Below are 22,948 nucleotides of genomic sequence, written 5' to 3'. Positions count from 1 at the left end.
AAAAATTACGCTTTAAACTTTAACTAATAAATGGCTGCAAAAATCCTCTAAATATAGTGACCAAGAATTGGTAAATTGGTGAAGCATGTTGATGATTTGCAACAAAAGAATATGAAAATTAAACTGAATAAACGAAAGTAGGGATAACTCGAAAAGGCATTACTTAAGTCTTAAATACGTTGTAATAAGACCCTACAAAACTAAAATCAATACGGCGGTAACTCATTCCCTTTAACGTATTTTGACATTTGGGATTACAAAAACACTAATTGATTTTATGAATAAGTCTATGTTTTTGATAAGAAAAAGTTTATTTATACACATATTGCTTAAGTCTTTTATAAACAAAACTAACTATAAAAATTCTCAAAATTTATAATAGTATATTGGGATACATAACAATCACCATCCATGATGAAATTATATCCTTTTCGAATTTTACTTGACATAATAAGAACTGCTACAACAATCCCAAATTACGACATTATACTTCATAATTATATCTCAAAAGATAAAGTGAAAAATAATTTTAATGAACAATTATTAAAAAATAAATACAATCTCTTCAAAAGTGCTGCATCTCTAAGCCTGTCTAATTAAATATTTAAATCAATTAAAACTGAATGATATATGGTAGACAAAGACAAACCTAATAATATCGATTCATGAGCACAACGGTATCATATATCATAAAAATATATCGATTGTAATCTTTTGTGCCGTTTGGATCGTAAAATTCGTCAGAAAGAAAAAAACAGAAATTATTTTCATTATAATAACATATATATTCACACATACTGCTAATATATTTAATGTTTTCTCAGATTTGGATTCCTCCATTATCTATTACCAATTCCTAATTGTGAAAATATAAATATATATCCAATCATAAAATTTAAGACTAAATTTTTCATACTTATAAAAATAATTAGATAAATCTGAAAAGGTTTAAATATTGCAATTTAGTCTGTTTATAAATAATTATTATTATACTGACCTAATCGCTTTTATTTTAATTTCAAACAAATGTTTATTTTAACTCTTATCATAACATTTAATAATATCATATCATTTTTCTTGGTATTATTTTCATTCTTTTGCTATTAGAGGTGCGATTAAAATTTTTTTAATACCAGAAAAACTTAATCTTATCACAAATATTATATATTATCATGATTAATGATTGCAATAAATAAATTAATTAAATAGTAATTACTTATATTAATTACATATCATAATTCAATAATGAAGTATAGATGATTACATTAATATTTATGGTAATAATAATAAAAATTTTATGATCATGATATTACAAATGTTTTTTGATATATGTAGAATTTAACACATTTCTTAAATTAATTTTTTTTAGCTTTACAATATTATTAAAAAATTATAATGACCATTCTGAAATCCCTTTGGGAAATTCAAATGGTTTCGTTATTAAAATAATTTATATTGTATATTGTTATTAAAATCAAAACATTATAAACGTTTTTCAATGTTTGATCAAATAAATGATTTAACATATAATTTTATATATATAAAGGAAGCATATAATTTCTTTGCTCCAAAAAAAACTACTTAATATTTATTTTGATGTAACCAAAATAAATAAATAGAAAATTATAATTTTTTAATGAATTATTTTACTTTTATATTTTACATACATATTTAAAGAATATCTTTATCAATATGCACAACTTAGAAACTATTTAATTACTCATTTATATCCGTGTATTTATTACATTCGCTACATATACTTTACACCCAAACAAACGCAATCTGAATTTTTCCAATTTTTCTATTAGCCTCTCTGCTTTAAATCAGAGTCATTTAAACAATAGTGTAAACAACCACTAATTAAAATTAATTATATTCATTATATTCATTATATATTACATTATTATATTCATTATATTCACACATATAGTGTAGGGAACCAATTGGTACTCTACTGTATTATAAGGACGAGTCCATGTAGTTGTTTTATACATTCTCTTTAAAAACTACCAAAAATATTTCAGACCTGATACCTTTTGGTAATTAAAATTAATTAAAATTAATTTGGCAATTTTACAAAAACAAATCAGTTGTTTTAAGTGTCGAGCACGTTTGAATATTCCTATTTAGTAACCAAATTGCTTCGTTATTTAAATTTTTTTAATGTTTGGTATGTCCAACTTATATATTAAAGTCAACTTATATATATACTTATATATATATATAAAGTTATAAAAAATGTTGCTTCAAGAGCTTCAATCAATATTTTGATTACCTTATATTTAATTAATAATAATAATTAACTACAATAGAGGTAATCAATCCCCATTTAAAACATTCTCATCTTTAAAATTGTTTACCAATATAATTCCGTAGGATTACCCAAATTTCCAACTGGGATTGTTCAAATGTATATAATCGTTTTTATCTTTATTGCATTATGGAATTAAAAGAATCATTTTTATTTGAAACAAAAATTAATGAAATATAATTTTATTTACTACTTTAAACATCTATAAGATTATAAAATATTTTATTGGAACTTCAAAGTACAAAAATAGAAGTAAATATTTTTGCATTTTAAAAAAATTCTATAAGAAGTCGTAATTAAATTTATTTAAAAGATTGCTAGCGCAAATAGCTATTGCATTCAAGTGGCAGCATTAGTGCGGTGCAAACCTACGAAGCGGTTTGTTATAAAAAACTTACAACACAAAAAAAAAAATAAATAAAATAATGTATTCAAATGAATATAAAAATTTAATAATTTTTGTTAATTTATTTGTAACAATTTTTTTAATCGGTGTTCTTGTGTTAACTTGACAAATAATGTGTGGCGTAAGTTAAAAATAATATTATATAAAATTAATTAAGTAAAATTAATTTGTTAAAAATGTATTATAAGAATATTTTAGAAAAAAAGTTATTTGATACTTTTGAAAGTATCTGCACATATATATAGATGTATAAATTTATCTAATATATGAAAATCACATTAAATGCTAACAAATTCAGCAACTAATGAAAATAATGAAAATATAATATAACTAATGAAAATATTCTTTAAGCATAGCATTAGTTAATGCATTTTTGTTGTATATATCACTACTGCATTAACTTTTTTTTTTGGTTTTATAAGTTTTTAGTCAATAAAGTTTCAAAGTTTAATATTTAAAAATTTGTATTATATTTTAGCATTATATACAATATAACTATGCATAATTTCAATTTTTTCGTAAAGTGTAAAGTTCATATGTATTAAAATAATCTACATTTACATAAGCCAATATTATATATAATTTATACATACATAAATGTATTTAACATTTTCTTATCGTATATTTTTATCATTCTTTGAGAAACAATAAGTTTAAATAATAAGTTTAAACAATAAGGTAAACAATAACAACATATCAATTGATTCGGCGGTTTTCATAAACATTTTCAGCGTCTCAATTAATGCCCTAATAATTTCCTACCACTGTACTTGTTAATTAAATCATTAACATTAAGACAGTTTTTAATAAATTTTTGTTGATTTGCTTTTGTTGTCGTTTGTTTTATCTATTTAATAATATTTTTTATTATTGCACATGCAAGTTGCGTCATATAAAATTTAATATATTGTTGTGTAAATGAAATTGATATTTTTTATTAAAATAACGTTCACACATTTCTTCAATATAGTAATTGATTGTTTCATCAAAGCTACTTGTTTGTTAAGTGCACTAGTGATAAATCACTTTATAATTATTGTGCAAAGAATTTATTCAATTATATTCAAATATCAAAGTGTGAATTTCCAATAGTTATTTATTTTATTCTTGTAAACATTTGGCATTGTAAGTGTATGACGTATATTTGATGCATCTTATTGTTTTTATTAGTGTTAATTATAATATATGATATATTAAAAATAGTAATAAAAACGTATTTTATGAGCACAGTTTAGGTTTTTTATTATAATAAAATTTAAAAAAATTTTAATAATAATTATTAATAAATATTCTTTTACTTACCAAAATCAATATATAATGTTTTTACTTGTAAGATTTGAAATATTTAAATTGCATTTATTTGATATGGCAATACTATTAACGGCAAGTAACCGTCATCGCAAAGCTAAATTTGCAGACTTTTTCACACATTCACTGATCAAAACCATAAATGGTAACACATTAAACAAGGCACTTCTTATTCACTTATATTTTGTTATTAAAAATATTGAAACCATATTATTCTTTTGTAAAATATTTTATTTATATTAAAATTAAAACATTAACTATTACTTTTAAACACAAAAAAAATTCAACCATGATAACTATGAGACACAAACCACCACATGAACTTCACTTTAACTACTACTCCGTTAATGGCAGCATTGGCTTAATGAAATATGAAGAAAACAAAATTTTTTTCATGCAGAAAAGTACACAGAAAGAAATTGTTGATGTCAACATTAAATCCCTTTAGCTGCTAAAGTTTATATATATATGAGTAAAAACTTTTGTTTTATATATAAAACAAAATTTATGTCAATATATTATTAAATATTACTATACTATTCAGTTAATTTTACACATAATTAACACATACAAATAATAAATATTTTTTTATTCTCTTGCAGGTCATTTAAGGATCAAATATGCGGAAAACGATATATTGGAGATTTAAATTCAATCTGTAACAAGTCAAAAATTTTAAAATTTATAATTATTGTAGTCTCTTAATTAGTTTACTAAGATGAATAATAAAATAAAAACATTTATACAAATTTAAAAAAATGACATTTTTATTTAATTCGTAAATGCAAATAAAAATAAGTTTTGTATCAAACGATAATATGATCACTTATCATAATAAAACATGTTTTTTTTATTTCAAAGAAAAATTGATTAATTGAGAAAAAATATATATATGTGTAATAATGTTAAAAAAAAGTTTTAAAATTGTTTACTGTTTATAATAGTATTATTACCCTGATGAGATTACATTTCATTTTAATAATATTGTCGCCCGTAATTAGTACACAAAACAAAAACAAAGTTTTTTTTTCCTCACTATCCAAACTGTCAATGTGCTATGTAAAAAACCACATCTTATTGGTAAGAAGACGATTAGACAACACATTCTAGGAACAACTTTTAAATCTTTAACATAGTTTTGCTATATTAGCCTGTCAGAAGCTTTTCATTACATTTGTTCCTAAGATCCAAACTGTTGATGTTCTATGTAAATAAGTCGCGTCAAAGTGGTCAAAAGATAAAAGCTTAAGTCTACACTTCTAAACACTTGTCAAAGTTTTGCAATATGGATGCAATTTTCAAATGCTCAGTTTGAACTTGTTGACCTATTCTCTGGTATTTTTTTCTACTGTTATCGATTTCTGATATATTTCAACATATTTATAAATACTGCATATTTATAAATATATGAAGTCAATATATATTTACATATATCTAACAGATATAAAAAATATTTAGTAATTCCTTATAAATATTTATAACTATAACTTATAACTTAAATTAATTAAATTTAAATTTAAATACATTTAGATTAAATTTAGATTAAATTTAGATTAAATTTAATTTAATTCCAACAAAAATTGCAACTATATTTATAATAACTATATATACAAAAGTCTTTAAAAGACTTGGAGAACAGATTGGAACAAAATATTTATTCAAAGTTTAATATTTAAATTCTATAAAAAACTAATACTATATTAATTAAGACTTTGATTTATTTAAATAGAAATTAAATATTATTACACATAAGTAGTATTTTACATTTAAACCTTGTTTTATTTAAATTTTAGATAATATTACTAAGTGTTCAGAATGTGTATATAATTATCAAATATTTACATCTTATTGCTTATCAATATATTATTTATGTGATTATTTATTATTAAATATTATGTACTCCAATGCTTCCAATGTTTAATCTCATCATATAAAGCTTGACCTGAACTTGACCTGACCGCAAATTGTGTATGCCCAAAAAGTTTATAATCTTCCGATCGCTTGCCCAATTGAACCCCAGGTTCTATTAATGATTTTGCTGTATCTAATGCATGTATTATCCGATTAATGTACCATATCTGATTGGAATATGGTACTTTTAGTAATGTTATTGTTTGCCTGCTACGGTTATATGTAAATGAATCATTAGCTGACGCCGCAGTTGTGACATATTAAAATCTTAATTTATTAGTTTGATTGTTATTATTTTATACATATATGTTTATATATATGTTTGAAATATCAGCCAGGAAAACTAGTTTAAAATTTATTGACTGGAAATATACACATATTACAAGCATATTATATATTTTCGCAATTAAAATTGGTAGTTGATAATGGAGGAATTCCAATATGAAAAATCATTTAACATATTAGCAGTGTTTGTGAATAAATGTGTAATTTTTATGAAAAACAATTTTTGTTTTTTATTTTCTGACGAATTTAACTGTCTAAACGATACAAAAGATTATAATCGATATATAGTATTGTTAGCTTTTTTGAAGAGAATCAATATCCCTTTTTCGAGATATCGCTACTTTGTTCTGTTCTATCTACACTATCCAAGAATCACATTTATTGGGTTTGTCTTTGTCTGTATCATTGAGTTCTAATGAATTTAAATAATTGACTATAAGTCTAGGCAATGTACTTTTCTACACCTATATTTCATAAGTTATTGTCAATTATCAGAATGTCTCTCGTCAAAGTATTATATCACTGACTTAGTAAATAATTTTGAGTTGTGTTAGCAGTTTTTAAAAGGATTTTGAAAAGGATAATATTTCACCATATGTATGTATCCCTACACACTAAATTTCGAATACTGAATTTTCTTGGTTCTTATAGTAGTTTTCTATATAAAAGGTTTAAATTATAAATTGTATTTCATCAGAAACATAGTTTAATTACATAAAATCTCTATCTAATCGCAAATATAGAAATTTCTTGAAGGAAATCATTTATTGCTGTACTGATTTTGATATATCCATACTTTTTTCTATTCCATCTCCACTGTCTATAAATTCTTGGTCAATATTTTCAGGGGACTTGTTACAACTATCGCTTGATAAAAGTTTGAAGTGTTATTATTAATATAATAGCAATGCTTTTAGAAGCATCAGCAACAATTCGAGTATAAAAATTTTGTTGTAGATTTCCATTGCTATTGTGATAGTCGGTTATCAAGTTCATTACTCGACATTGTGAACACCACTTCTGTATTTTTGGCATGTTTCTATTAATTTAATAAAATAATTAATATCATTATTATAATATTTTTGAAATTGAAAAAAAAAATATTTATCTTTTTATTAAAATATGATTTTTTAACAATTTGTTTTACTACCCATATATTCGAGTTAAAAACTTAACCATTTTTTATTTATATTTTATAAAACATTTACAAAATTATGAATTTAATGTACCCAAATAAAAACTATATTAACATCTATTTGAAATATATGTATATCTATATATCTATATATCTACGTAACTAAGTCCTAAATATTTTTAAGTATAGTAATTAATCAGTAGTAGTACTAGGACTTTCTGACCATTGTGGCCAGCTTTTAAAACTTTCATAAAGTGCATCTGCTGCTGTTATGCCGGCATTTGGAACGATCTTCTGGGCACCATAAATTTTGTAATCTTCTGTAAGTTTACCCAAACGCACACCTTCTTCAAGTAAGAGTTTGCTCACACTTATTTGTTTTTCATTTGGTTCTACTTTTTTAAATGTTCCAATGAATGCTAAACTGATACTTCTATCATTCCAACCTTTGAGATGTGCTCCCACATTATCCCAACCGCGTCCTTCATAAACATTTCCATCACCACCGATTAGAAAGTTGTATATTATATCATCATAATGTGTGGCTTCTATATTGTATGTTTGTAAGATGCGTACACGATAGGTGCAAGTGGACTGAATATAAAAAATAAAATATAATTCGGTTATTTTTTATAAATTTTTTCTTTATAATGTGTTTTAATATATTACTTGTGTGGTGCAATTTTCTGTATTAGTAGATGAAACAATAACTTTAGATACCGGCAAATCAAGAGATAAGAGCGGTTTTAAAGGTAACTGTGCAAGCCAACCATCACGTGGTACTATTCTCAATACTTTTTCAATACCCAAGTTAAATTTGTCTGAAATTGAAAAGCATATATGTATGTAAACTAATTTTTTATTATTATTAAAACTAATTAAAATTAATTAAAATTAAAATTAATTATTATTTTCAGAATTATTTTATGTAAAAAGGATGATATATTGAAAAAAAAAAAGTTATACACCGATACTTAGAAGTGTTTAACCTATTCTCTACCACTTTCTTCTACTGTTACCAACAATTATCTACAGATATGAGACATACCCACATATTTATAAATATATAAGGTCAACTTATATCTACATATATCTACCATAAATATAATAAATATTTAAAATATTTCTCTTAGAAATTACCTTATAAAAATAAAGGTGATTTAGATAAAAATTGAATATCATTCTAATGAAAATTGTAATTGAGATTTGGACAAATGATTGGAACAGAATATTTTATTCAAACAAACTAAAGTTTATTTTTTTAATTCTATAAATGTAACAAACTAATATTATATTAAGTAAAACTCTGATTTATTTAAATAGAAATTTAATATTATTATAGATTAGTAATATTTTACATTTTTACATCATTTTATTTAAATATTAAATAATATTACTAAGTGTTCGTAATATCTTTATAATTATCAAATATTTATATCTAATTGTTTTTCAATATATTATTTATATACTTATTTATTATTAATTGTTACGTACTCCAATGCTTCCAATGTTTAATCTCATCATATAAAGCTTGACCTGGACTTTCAGTAGCCGCAAGTTGTCTATGTCCAAAAAGTTTATAATCTTTCGATAGCTTGCCCAATTGAACCCCAAGTTCTATTAATGATTTTGCTGTATCTAATGCAGCTGCGCTTGGAAGAACTTTTTCAAACATGCCAATAAATCCAATACTTATGCTACCAGCGTTATAACCTCTAGCAACCGCACTTTGATAATTCCATCCACGACCTTCATACATATTTCCATCGTTACCAATTAGAAAATTATAACCAATCTCAAAGAAATTAAGACTTTTCATTTGAAAATTCTGAATATCTCTCACAATTTGAGCACATCTCTTCTAAATAATCAATCAACAATAATATATGTATATCATATATTATAACACATAATAATATTAAAACAAATACATACAAAAAATGAATGATTAATTTTATTTTACTTACATTATCGTCACAATTATTACTAGCTGTATGCGCTATTATTACTCTAGTTGCTGGTAAATCCAATTCCGTTAGTTCCCCCGTAGCATCTAATCCTTTCCAGTCATGTTTCGTTAGTATAGAAATATCTCCACTGACCATATTAATTATTAAAAATATGCAACAAAACAATGAAATATTTTCCGGCTTCATATTTTCAAAAATTAGCAGAATACACTAACTTTCAGCTCAAGTTTCAATAGAACAATGTGTCTCTTTGACTGAAACACTGAAATTTATAAATTTAAACACTGCAGCGAATTTCTCTGATAGCCTTTGGTACTTTTTTTTTCTAGATTGCAAAACTCTTCACCCCTACAATTGATGTAATTGGGTATTATAAACGCACCGATGAGTTGGTAACATTCAACTAATGCTAAAACTAATGCTAGACTAGTATGAACCGCGCAAAAGACAACTACATTCAGAAACTAAATGTGTGATAGTCTGCCGTGGGTTTTTCAAAAAATTATTTAAAACCAATAAACCAATAAATGTCAATATATTTATAGTTTCATTATATATAGTATATAAATTATGTATATAATTTATATATATATAATATGATATATAAATTTGTATTATTTTTTTCACAATTTTATTCGATGGGAAATCTCTAGAACTAATTGTTTTATAATTTGAATATGTATGTAGAATGTTAATATTAATTAAATTATATTGTTTAACTTATAATCACTAATGTTATGTGCTACTAAGTCGGTTTTCTTTAAATAAATTATATTTCAAGATTGTATTTTCAACTATATGTGCTCTCTTTTAAGAGCGGAACTCAGCACTCAAACTGTAAACATTACAATATCTACTAAAAGTACTTATCCATTAATTGCTTGCGTCACAAAAATAAGAAAAAGAGTTTTATACATAATAGCAAATATTTACAAATCTTTTTCAACTTTAAAGAGGAATCCCCTTAAAATTTATGACAAATACAGCCAGCTATCACCAATTGTGAAACACCATACATGACATATTTACAATTAATTGCTGAAAATCACGCTATGATCTCAGTAACTTTAGTTATAATAAAAAAAAAGAAATTTCTAGTTATTATTTATAACAAAAAATTTAATAAAATTATTAGCATTTTTATATGAACCTCAATATATAAATGAAGTAATATTTATCCATCACAAACAGTATTTATTACATAAATATAAAAGCTTGTACATAATATTATATGAAAAAATAAATATATAGTGAATTATTTATCTAATATCATACATGTATACAATATAAAAATATATAACATATTATCCGATACTGTATAAAGGAAAGCATAAAGGAAAGCGAAATTACGCTGGGCGTCAATGTGTTCCTACCTTAAATGTCAGAGATCGTTACTTGATGAAGGTTAGGTTAGGTTAGGTTACTGGGGCCGTCCGAAGACTCACTTAGACCATGAGGTCCATTGTGATACCCTAAAGAATTTGACACCTTTCCCTATAACCACTTGGTATTGGCTACAAAGCCATTGACACGAGCTATGGAAATAGAATCTAGCTCTCTTAATGAATAGAAAAAATTAGACCCTAAGTAGGATAGTCTATGTCTTGCGAAGGCAGGACACTGTAGCAGAAGGTGTGTTGGTGATTCCTCTTCATCATCCTCCATGCAATGCCTACAATGTAAGGAGGTCCTGATGTTGAGCCTCAAGGCATGTCCTCCCAACGGGCAGTGTCCCGTAATAATTCCCACTATCCTGGATAAATTTGCTCGGGATAGATTGATTAATTCCCCCGATCTTTTCTTACTTATTTTTGGCCAAAATTCCTTGGTTTTTATGCAGTTGGTTACTGTTGACCATCTTCTTTCAAACATTTGGTATGTCCATAATTTTATTCGGTGCCGACAAGAAGCAACTGGTATACCCACTGATGAAAGAAATCCAAAAAATCAAACGGAACTAGAGATACATTTTCAACAACAACCGAGATACAAAATCTAAAAGAAAAGTGTGTCCAATAAAAATATCCATTTTTTGTTTTAATTTTTGAGTCGTTACTTCGAAAATGTTTAAATGCGGTTATTTTTGTTTTTTAAAATATACTAACTTTTATTTCGAAAGTTTTTCTTTGTGTATCTCTACACGTGTTTCGGCAAATTCGCTTTTGCCTTCATCAGGAGAATTCCTAATATTATTTATTAGGAATATTATTTATTTATTATTATAATATTAGGAATTCTCCTGATGAAGGCAAAAGCGAATTTGCCGAAACACGTGTAGAGATACACAAAAAAAAACTTTCGAAATAAAAGTTAGTATATTTTAAAAAACAAAAATAACCGCATTTAAAAATATCCAGTTATAAAGTCAAATTTCTAAAAATATGTTATTTTAATCCTAAAACATGCTTTGAGGTTATATCAATATAGCTTTTTTTATTTTAGTAATTTTGGAAATAGGTTATTAATAACTTCTCATTATTTTTGTTTCCAGAAAACATTATTTTTCATCCCAAAATTTTAAGAAAAAAATATTTTTGATTGTGTTTTGGACTTCAATATCTTAGGAGTATTAATACGAGATACCCTGTATATTAAAAATAAATATTGTAGAAAATTTTATTTTTCACACGGTTAAATCAGGTTTGTACTATTCAAAACTGCAATACGAATGAATAGGGAAACATATGTCTAAAAATATTGTAAATATACTTATCTCACAAGTAAATGTGATAAGGATAGTGTCGTCCAAATAAAAAATATATCCATATTTATTAAGAATACAAGCAATTTAAGAAAATTATTTGCTTTACTTAATACGGAACATATTCATAATTTATAATATTTTTTTAAATATATTTTCATAAAAATATTCTAAAACATCTTAAATGATTCAATAATACTTACCTTCAGAGCATTTCACACAATCTATAGATACCAACGTCTTTTTATCACACTTTTAAAATATGATTTTTTTAGTTAGTTAATAATTAACAATTAAATAATAATTAATTAAGAAAGTATTGAGTTTAGATCTATTTCAGCTAACAGATTTTAGAGTTTCAACTTTGAAATTAAAATTGGTCCATAACTGCGCAAAAATTTTCTCTTTGATATTTTTAACGAAAAATGCCACCTGATGAATAGATAACCCACAGAAAGGTTTGGGTCCTATGAACGGAATAAAGTCTCGAGTAATTATGTAACTGTTCATACAAATTCTTTGCATTCATTCCTGTTTCTAACGAAAAACGTAGTCGACTAAAAGTATTCTGTATTTCATTCCCTATTGTCCTACGCCAAGATCTAGCTTGAGTCTTGGAAATACTTTATTAATTCAAAAACATAGTGGTAAGGATATATCTGCACATATAACAATCCCAATAAGAGTTTTCCTTATTTGAAAATACGCTACTTGACAATGAACTGATTATTATAAAACTTACTAGAGTAGTGAATTGATGGAAGTTAAGAATGCTGATCCACCTTCTGTATTACCATCCCTAATTTTTAAAACACACAACAATACTTAGATTATTATATGCTAAGGAATCCAACTAATATATCGAATATTAAAATACACAAACTGAACAGATTTATCAAAATCACCAAGCTAATTATATCGATCATATCATATCGCAATATACCTCAAAGTGATATGACGTATATAAAAGGAAAGGGGTTTTGGGATTCAAATTTCACTAAAATATTTTAGATCATTTTATACTAAATATATTTAATATTTTCAATCAAATATCTAAATACGTCACTGATGAGTTCAATTTACAACTAATCGTATGTTTTCATCCTAATTGGTGTTTCAAAATGTTTCAGTATTATGACGTTCTAACAGTTCGAGCGACTCGATAAGCTGACCCTAAATTCTCAACCATGAACGTACTCGAACATTCAAATTTAATGCTCGAGCAAATTTAATCAGCTCGAATAATATTTAAAGCTATGAGTCAAATCTAAAATTTAATAACTTATCAAAATACAATTTTGTATTTTTTTAATATTTTATATTTTTTTAATATTTTATGCTTTTTTATTATTTTTTATTTTTTTTAGACTTTTATATTTTTTTAATATTTTATTTTTATGTACAAGTATATACTATTTATTTAAGTATATGTTTCAAACACATACTCACATAAATATATCGGAATTTTGTTTTCGTAACTTATAAATTAAAAATATTTGCTTCAAATTAAACACTTAATTTAATATATATACAACGTTAATATGAAATAAATTTATAAAATATGTATAATTGAAAAAAATGAGGTTCTAAGTATTGCGTTCATATAGCATAACTCAAGACCCTTTAACAATTATACTTGAATCGAATTGCACAGGAAGCCCGTGCATTGGATAGATAAAAGTATTTTATTCTAATATTTCTAATATACTAATTTATATTTCTAATTTATATCAGTTTAGTAAGCTGATGTAAAATACAATTAAATTCTTTTAATAATTATTAACAAATCCTCCATTAAATTTGCAAAGAAAATACATACATCGTTCTATATAATCTTAACATTTCGACTCTTGTTTTGTAAATAGCTGCATTAAATCACGTATTTCACATACGAAACACCTAAAATATCTTATATATCGCTATACCATAGCTAATAAAAATCAGTGAATACACTTTTCATCCTTTGCATTATTATTTTATATATTTTTTTATAATTTTCTATCTAACAAATTTGCAATAATACTATTACAATTTTTAAATAAAAAAATTTTCTTTTCATAATACAAGTGCCTAAATATCAGTTTATAATACATAGGCAGATACAATTTTTGAAATTTTATAACAAAGTAGAGCACTACAATTTGTTGTCCATGCCCATAGTTTAGTTTTAGTTTTTTATTGAACAATTGATCGACTAAAAATAAATAAAAATATTTATTTTTTTAAAGCAATTATATTGATATTTCTTTATATAAAAAGTTTAGGTATATATTAAACTAAAACGTTAATATGTACATATTGTGTTACATATGTAACTATGCTTTAATACATATAATGAATAGAATCATATTGTCGGTTTAGAGTGAAGAGGCGCTAAGTGCACTTTGAAAAATAATAATATATTAATAAATTTTTTGCTTTTTTAATATATTTTGAAATTTTAAATACACATGCAAATGGATTTCAAAAAAATCCATAATTATCAAATTATACACAAATTTTTGTTTTATAAACACATTTTTGTTTACATTAGTTTACAGCTTTTGTGAATTAGACTTAACACATTTTGACTTTAAATCGACAATATATTGTTTTCTTAAGCACAAGTAAAAACATATATAAACGAAACTTATACAAAATTCAATATAAACTGAAAGTAGATAGTATATAATTAGTTTTTGTATCTATTTTAATAAAACATGAAAATTACAAATTATATAAAAACTTAAACTAATTTAAATTCAAATTTAATAATATTTAAATATTACAAAAATTATTAAACTTTATTAGGTGCTTTATTAAAATTATAAAAAAGAGAATATACGTTTATTATACTACAATTAAATCGCACAGCACACAAAATTTACCAACAAATTTCTTAATTATATTATTTCATTGTGTTCACATTTTATCTTATTTAAAATAATATAAAATTAAATTTTAAAATAATGTGCAATAAAATGGCAATAAGATAAGTGTAAAAGTGAACATATATTAAAAATAATAATTATATTACAATATTGATATCATAGTTTTTTTTTTTTGCTTAAACTAATAACACTGCGCAAAATTCTTTTTTTTTTAATTCTGCAATTGTTCTTCTTCTAAACACTTCAGTTTCTGGCAATAACGGATTAAAGCTCAAAAATTGGGGTTCCAAAGGGTTAATTAAAAATTAATTAAAAATTAATTAAAAAAGTTGATTAAAAATGTGTATTGGAACAAGTATGAAATTATAGTTTTTAGTAAACTCACTACGAACGAATAGACATGTTTGCCTTAGATATCATTTAACAAATCCTCCTTCCTCGGAGTACAAAGTGAGGTTTACTTTATCTTCCGAAATCATCGGAGGATATATGACATCGGAATGTCATATTTAAAGGCTAAACGCTATTGCAGTTTAACGTTATTCTCTCTATATTAGAGCCTTTAATAGCACCTTGCCGAAGCGCGAAGAAGAGCTCTATTTGTGCTTCATTGCAGCACTATTCTCAGTGACGACTTTTAAGTAACAACCATCTGCTTTCACAATAAAATTTTCAAATATCTCTTAAATCGTATTTTTGTTTACAAATTAATTTTAACAAAAAAAAATTTTAAAACAAATGAAAAATAAATTCGGAAAGGATGCCTAATGTAAAATAGTATGTCTATTCATTGTGGCAAGTTTACTAAAAAAAAAAGCGATATTCGTATCACCTAAAATAACCCCTTAAAACTTTAATTTTTAAACTTTAATCTCACCTAAATAAACCTAAAAACTTTGAAAAATCAAAAATAAAAATTAAAGACTTTATTTTTGTTACACAGTGTAATATGCAAATACAATGTAGGGAAAAAATTTAATATTTTTTGTAAAGGAACCAACCTGAATCAGTACAAAAATAGCATTCTCTTTAATCACTGAAACCTAATATTTATAAATATCTCTACTTTCTTTCTAAGTTCGTAATATAATCAAAAAGACGTTTCCGCTTAGCCAATCCAGCCACCGTATCGCCATTTTGCTTCTTTATAAAATGAAAACAGCTATTATGTACTAAATTCGGTGTAAACTCCATGCGTTCTTTTTCTTCATCTTCATTGCCAATCATAATGCAGTCATCTTCTATAATTTCTTCCTCTCCAACTCTAGCCATTTTTTCAGTTTGTTCGTTAAATTTTTGATCTGTTTTACGTAGAAAATTATATAAGGCAACACAACCCAGTATTACTTTACGAGCATTCTCTTCATCAATATTTAATGGAGATGCTAATATAGGAAATATATTTGTTAAAATACAGATTGCATCTTTCATATGATTATTGGTAGAGTCCATAGCAAAACAATATTCAATTTCCCTTACGGATCCGAAGCAATAACTTTGATCTTGACTAGTTGGCACATAATGTAATGAGTTCAGCATATATGTTGTAACTGGCATAGCACCACCACCGGCAAAATAATAACTAAATTTATTCTTTTCATTTGTTTCCTCTTGTGTAATATCATTACTTATTGGTATATTATTAGAAACTGTTTCTAGAAACTGTTTCGTTGTTGAGCACTCATAGATTGTATCATATGTTTTAGCTTTTGTCTTCTCTATGTCAACATACATGAAATTATTTTTTTGGTCTACAATAGCCGTAAAAATCATTGATGGCTTGAATTTAGTCTCTGTTACCGGTGGAGCATAACGTGAACCAGTATGAAATTCGATTTGCTGCATTACCAGATTTCCAATACAATTTGGTAATTTATGTTCACTTTGTATTGCATTTGCAATATTTTGCCACTGTTCATCAGTCTTTGGAAGTGAAACGTATTGGTCCTTCAGTGTTTCATACATTTTGAGGCAGATATCGGATATCATTTTAAGTATCACAGGTTTGGAGGCACGGATGCAATAATTGCGACAAGTGTGAAATTCACCTAAATTGAAAAGGAAAAAAAAAATAATTAATAAAAAATGTAATCAATTGATATTAAAAATAAATTTACAATTACTAATGAAATTTAATCATTTTTATGTATTATATTTTTATATATTTATGTATAAACTTTATATTATAAATAAAGCGCTTTGTAAAATAAATAGTGGTTTTAAAAAAATAGATGTAATATAGTGTGGTCGCCTGTCAGACATTTGAACAAATAGAAGTAGAGGTATTGTGTTTGAAGTAAGATTCGAACAAATAGAAGTAGAGGTATTGTGTTTGAAGTGAGGTAGGAACCTCAACATGTCAGTAATATGCCTATAATAAAAAATAAATACAAACGTTGCATATGTCCATTAAATGCTTTTTACATAAGCAAATGCAGTTTTTCAAGAAGCTGAAAGTTGCAGGGTCTCAAGTGAGATGAATACCAGAAATAATTAACAGTAAAAATATGATTTGTGCCCAAAAAATCTATCACCGTAACACTGTCCATCGATGAGAGCAAATTTTTGACGTCAGTGGTCCAAACTAAACATGTTAGGATTGTGCTACCAAACTACAAAACTCTTTTGATAGTTTTAACGTCAAAAAAACGTTTTCCATATACAGTGCCAAATCAGATGACTACATAGTGTTATTTTTATTTATTTTTTTTTTTTTTGAACGATAAGTCAAATTTTAGATCATCAATCAACAAATCATATGCACACTTTTCAGTTGATCAAATATTTGATCAAAATATGATTGATGTTTATGAGATGATAAATTCAAAATCCGTGGAATTTATTAAAAATTTTAGCTGATAGAATATGTGGTGGTCACGGATTTAAATACTTTCCAACATGTGTATCCCTATCAATGGTTTTAAATCAGTGTTCCATTTATAAACCTTGCGACAGTATAAACGCTTATCATCATAAACTTGGTTTAACAATTGAAACATTATAAAAAAATTAATTTTGCCTTATTTTAATATCACTAACAGAAATATATTGTCATTTCAAACACAATAACTTCGCTTCTATTCATTTAAACGTTATAAAATTTCGACAGATATATTAATATATAGAATATACTTTACAGATACAAAATTATTGCAAGTAAGTATTCTTAGTACATATATCTGTTTTAAAAAATATCTGTTTACTTTGGCATTCACCGCATGTTGTACATAAGTTTTTAATTGAAATGTTCATATATATATATATACAAATTTATATAGAAATACAAAAATCTGTTAATGAATAAATTTTTTTAATTGGTTGTACACATATGGTTTAAATTTCAGTCATAAAAATAATAAACAAATGCATTTTAAAAATTATAATTAATATTGCAATAATTAATATTGCAAATTATTTAGAAAATATTTAAAATATAATATTAATTTGAAACTCTATTTTCCTATAATAAGAACTCTTATTCTTATACCAAATTAAAAATGGGATGCGATTTTTTAGGACATAAAATATTAGTTTATAAGTATAATTGCTGAATTAAGGCCCTATGCTCCAATAGGAATGAAGGAAAATAGTAATAGTAGTACAATTACTCTCTATTATATATAATACACATTTATATATATATTTATATATGAATAAAGTTTATAACTTTAATTGCAAGGACATAATAAATAGAACAATAATAAATAGAATAAACAAATTAAATTAGCAATTAAATTGTAAATTAAATTAACAATTTTGTAGTTTATTAATTTTAATTATTATTTAATTGAAAGCATAATTATATATTTTGCTTTTTTTAGTCAGTATTTTAAGATATTAAAGAATTGAATAAAATATTTAAAATACTAATAAGAATTTTATATTAGCATTCTGATGACATTCTAAAGATATTAATAAATAAAAACTTATTAGTTTTAGTAATCAGTCACTTTTATTAATAATAATAATTAATAAGTTTTATTAATTAAGCAATCATTTTACGTTATGTTTATTGTTTTGTTTTGTAAACACAAAGTAAAATTAATTTTAAAGTTAACTAGGAATAAGAAAATGGTCAACTAGATTCCTCGTCGTCATAGTATAATATTATATTTAGTAATAGTAAAAGTAAATAGTATCATTATTATTCTGAATAAGACTAACATATAAAAATAATCAAATAATTAATAAATTCGTATACAAAGATTTTTTACAATTTTCTTAGAACAAATAGTTACATTAATATAATTAATATAACAATATATTTACGCAGCAAAAATTTAGTTAATAATTATTTAATGAAGCGATACCGATAAAACTGTAAAACATAACTTCAATATTGATGTTAATTTTTTAAATTAATTGAATTATTAATATGAAATTAATATTCATTATACTTTTTGTTTTTTCTTCTAAAATCGACAAAATACATAATTAGTTGTGTTTATTAATTTCAATATTGTAATTTCAAATAAGTTGTAATAACTAACAACGATTGATCTATCAATTATATTATAAAATAACAAGCAAATTAAAACCCTGTGCAAGTTCGAGTAAATTGAGGTAAAGTAAATTGAAATTTCCTTGGGATTTTTTGCACTGCACTTATGAAAATATTTATTTATTTATTTATTGCATTTATTGATTATTTTTGTTTAAAAGTTTTCAAATTTATTTATTTATTTTTTAAACATCTTTTAAAATTTTCACAATGGTAACACCTAGTTTACCTTATTTTTAACTAATTTACCCTACTCGAAATTCTGGTAAATACCAACATTCGCTACCATACCGACATAATTAACTATTTCCCTCAATTTACCATCAATTTACTCGAACTCGCACATGGCCTAAGTAATTATTAACATATGTTATATTTACCTGTTGCCAAATATTTAAGTGTAATAGCAATACGTTCTTCAGCACTGAAAAATTTTCTCTTGCGGCGCGGCTCGAATGTACTTATTAACGGCTCAAGCATAGTAACTAAATGTCGAAATTGCCGTTCAGTTATTTGCAGAAAACAATTTAAATAATATGTTTCATTATTTCGAAATTGTATTTCTTTGAGAATGTTCTCCTTGCTTAAGAATTCACTTTGATTTTTCTTAAGCCATTCTTTAGTCCATTCAAGACGGCGACGACTGTTCACAATGCCAGCCAAATCAAGTGCCGACATTTTTGGCAATTGACGTATTATATTTTCAGAATTACGACTTCCGCAATGTCCCGTATTTTTCTTGTGATTTTGTGCTTTTCCATCATCTTCACGTTCCTGCAGTACACTTAATACTTCAATTTTTAAATTCTCCATACCACAATTCTTTGTTCAAGAGCTACGCCTTATATTTTAGGCTTCTTAGGATTTGATTGTGTTGAACTTCGTCTTGACTATTTTTTACTTTTGTAAAAATGAAATAATGTTTATATAATTTAAATATATAAAACAAGATAATTACAAATTTCATGGCAATTTAAACAATACCTTTTTTAATGTTTTTTCAACTCAAACTCTTAACAGTGGAAATAAAATAAACGAACGTTGGCGAAGTTGTAATCCAGCACACGAATTGTTGGTGTACAAATAACACCAAAGAAATACGGAACTATTATTAACTGTAGTCTGTTACATCAGCATTTTTACATGATTTCAAACGGTATTCATAATATATAAAAACTTCTTAGTTCAAAATACATTTTAAAATTTCCAAAAACAATATTCTTCTAAAAGAAACACGACTCGTAAACTAAATAATTACATTCCCATATGTGGCTATACGAAGTAGACGATGGAACTAGAATTTTTTGTATTATCCATTTCAATTTTTTTTTTACATGTGCTGTCATTAGATGTCAGCTGCTTGCAGTAGCGTTGCCAACTTATATTTATTATTTTTATAAGAACTCTCCAATTAAAGTAGATTTTTCTGTATGTATGATAAAATTCATATGAATAAATTTATTTTATTACATATTTTAAAATATAATATGAATATATATTATTATATTATATAATATAAAAATATACTTAAATATAAAAAATATAATATAATATATACTTGTAATTTAAAGTCAATTTAAAAAGGAAGTTACTATTAATATATAATAGAAACTTCCATTTTTGGTAGAAAGGATTGAAAAAGTAGTGAACCACAATAACAAAAATTCTTTGTATATTATTTTCTTTTTTATTAATAGAATTTTTGGTTGACCATACAGATGTTTCGATTATTGCCAAATAAGCATCATTAGTGGTCTTGGAAATATTTCTTGTATTTAATTATTTGAAAATAGTTTTTTTTTTTTGAGACCGCAAGTTCCTGAAATTGAACTCGTACTCTGCTAAATTTTAAGCTCAGAGTCACTGTTCATTGACCAACTCATAGACCAACCCAAAACCATGCTTAACTTGTATGTTTGAACTTTTTTTGGAGTTTTGTTAATTTGTTGCAAAAGTTAATTAACAAAACTTCATTTATTGAGCTTCTTGGGTTAAGTATTTTGTAGGGATAAGTAAGCAACTTAGATGGTCAGAAGAGCTTTCGAAGTGGACATAAATACCTTCATAAAAACCCCACTGCGTAAAATGTTTAGGATTATGGATTAATCGTGAAGACTGTGAGGTCGCTGAGGCTGTATGGCACAATTTTAATAGGAGGTCAACAAAATATTTTTTCAACAAACCTGCAGTTTATGTTTTACTAAGATACTAATGTGTTATTGTGGTGACATAGCCAGAACAAATTTGGAATTAGACATAAATGTGGACAAACTCTGTTGTCTGTTGCTGTTACTAGAGCTCAAAATACTTTCTGAGCTCCATTAAATCTACAGCTCGTGTGCTCACTGGAATGCTAATAGATCATTGTGGTATTATAACAATTTATACTGACAAGTGTTCTGGGCAAAAATTTACGACGATGAAGAGATGTTTTAACACATAAATCACTTTATAGGTCTTTATATAGAATTACAGATATAGCGATTGCCCAGATTGCTTCAGAGAGATTGCGAAGTTATAATATTTGGATTTCCATAACTTTATATGGAAGACTATATAGCTTAACAACGACTAGAGAGGAAGTGATAATAAAAACAACGGTTAGTCTAGCTTACCTTCTCTAACAAATATGAGGGCATCACAATATGTGTTCGATATATCCAAATGAATATTTATATTAATATACGACCTCCAAACCCAAACGAACCTATGAATTTCTAAGAATATAATTAAGACAAAGAGACATTAAGTCTGGACGACACGGCTTTTTTACTTCTAAATTATTAACTTTCTACTCACTATTTTTGCAACCATTTGAGCATTCTGGGGGATTGCTATCCTTCAAGCGTCACACCCGCGTCATTAATGAACATTTAATATTGCTTGATAGATTTCATTATTGAGTTTGTCGATGTTTCTGAGAGCGTTTTCTCCTTTATATGGATTTATATGGAAGGTTATATGGATTTAAAAGGTGGTAAGTATTGTTTGAGTAACTTAAAAGTTAAAGAACAGTCACTTCTAGAGTTTAAACTTGGGTTTAAACATAATTCAACAATTTTAATTGAAATCTAATACTATGTTCAGACAGCCAAATTTTCTTAATTTCGTAAAAATGAAATTAAGTTAATTTCAAAAGTGTTCGCACTACTCAAATTAAGGAAATCATATGTTTTTTGTTTACAAATCGAATGTTAAAAATTATGTGCCCCAAACACCATTTGTATTAGAGAAATTTTAAAAGTTGATTATTATAACTATAAATAATGGCATTCAGTAGTTTTATTAGCTTCAGTGAATTTCTAGTATGTGAATTATTATTTTTCACTCTATTTTAAATTAATGACAATTACAGTTTTTTCTATATATTCAAATTTGAAAATTTGCACTACTTTCAAAATATTTTCTCGGTTTTATTAAAGTCAACTGTCACTGACATTTATTTAAAAATATATCACTTTTTCGTTATCTCAACTGTATCTATTGCCTAAAATTTATCTTATGCATAGTTGCATTTGAAATGTCCCTTAATTTCAGCCTTCGTTTCAAC

At 25.1% G+C, this 22,948-nt stretch overlaps 3 protein-coding genes across 3 annotated transcripts; all 3 read right to left on the bottom strand.

Moving 5' to 3' along the window:
* Positions 1-7,504: 7,504 nt before the first annotated feature.
* Positions 7,505-8,410, bottom strand: LOC119679983 (peptidoglycan-recognition protein LC-like). Its single transcript, XM_038092590.1, has 3 exons — positions 8,380-8,410; positions 8,026-8,177; positions 7,505-7,950 (listed from the first exon to the last, which is right to left on the bottom strand). Exons 1-3 carry the CDS (start codon positions 8,408-8,410, stop codon positions 7,549-7,551), a joined length of 585 nt encoding a protein of 194 aa, XP_037948518.1. The 3' UTR covers positions 7,505-7,548.
* A 366-nt stretch (positions 8,411-8,776) lies between these two features.
* LOC119672197 (peptidoglycan-recognition protein SD-like) lies at positions 8,777-9,650 on the bottom strand. The gene is made up of 2 exons (XM_038083191.1): positions 9,324-9,650; positions 8,777-9,217 (listed from the first exon to the last, which is right to left on the bottom strand). The coding sequence occupies exons 1-2, from the start codon at positions 9,510-9,512 to the stop codon at positions 8,843-8,845; spliced, it is 564 nt and encodes a 187-aa protein (XP_037939119.1). The 5' UTR covers positions 9,513-9,650; the 3' UTR covers positions 8,777-8,842.
* Positions 9,651-15,778: 6,128 nt separating this feature from the next.
* LOC119668444 lies at positions 15,779-20,704 on the bottom strand. The gene is made up of 3 exons (XM_038077941.1): positions 20,383-20,704; positions 19,779-20,298; positions 15,779-16,945 (listed from the first exon to the last, which is right to left on the bottom strand). Exons 2-3 carry the CDS (start codon positions 20,209-20,211, stop codon positions 15,960-15,962), a joined length of 1,419 nt encoding a protein of 472 aa, XP_037933869.1. The 5' UTR covers positions 20,212-20,298; positions 20,383-20,704; the 3' UTR covers positions 15,779-15,959.
* Positions 20,705-22,948: the final 2,244 nt, after the last annotated feature.

Source organism: Teleopsis dalmanni, chromosome 1 (genome assembly GCF_002237135.1).
Source record: "Teleopsis dalmanni isolate 2A chromosome 1, ASM223713v2, whole genome shotgun sequence".
Taxonomy (NCBI): domain Eukaryota; kingdom Metazoa; phylum Arthropoda; class Insecta; order Diptera; family Diopsidae; genus Teleopsis; species Teleopsis dalmanni.
Note: the sequence above shows the minus strand (reverse complement) of the source record. Positions and strands in the feature narration are given on the sequence as shown.

What these genes read in the sequence shown, in the direction of transcription:
- LOC119668444 (XM_038077941.1), bottom strand. Translation starts at nt 20,211, where the DNA reads ATGGAGAATTTAAAAATTGAAGTATTAAGTGTACTGCAGGAACGTGAA. An exon ending in ACTTAAATATTTGGCAACAG is followed by an intron (nt 16,946 to 19,778) that starts GTAAATATAACA and finishes TTTTCAATTTAG; the next exon opens with GTGAATTTCACACTTGTCGC.
- LOC119672197 (XM_038083191.1), bottom strand. Translation starts at nt 9,512, where the DNA reads ATGAAGCCGGAAAATATTTCATTGTTTTGTTGCATATTTTTAATAATT. An exon ending in GTAATAATTGTGACGATAAT is followed by an intron (nt 9,218 to 9,323) that starts GTAAGTAAAATA and finishes TTGATTATTTAG; the next exon opens with AAGAGATGTGCTCAAATTGT.
- LOC119679983 (XM_038092590.1), bottom strand. Translation starts at nt 8,410, where the DNA reads ATGTGGGTATGTCTCATATCTGTAGATAATT. An exon ending in TCTCATATCTGTAGATAATT is followed by an intron (nt 8,178 to 8,379) that starts GTTGGTAACAGT and finishes TTTCAATTTCAG; the next exon opens with ACAAATTTAACTTGGGTATT. An exon ending in CAGAAAATTGCACCACACAA is followed by an intron (nt 7,951 to 8,025) that starts GTAATATATTAA and finishes TTTTATATTCAG; the next exon opens with TCCACTTGCACCTATCGTGT.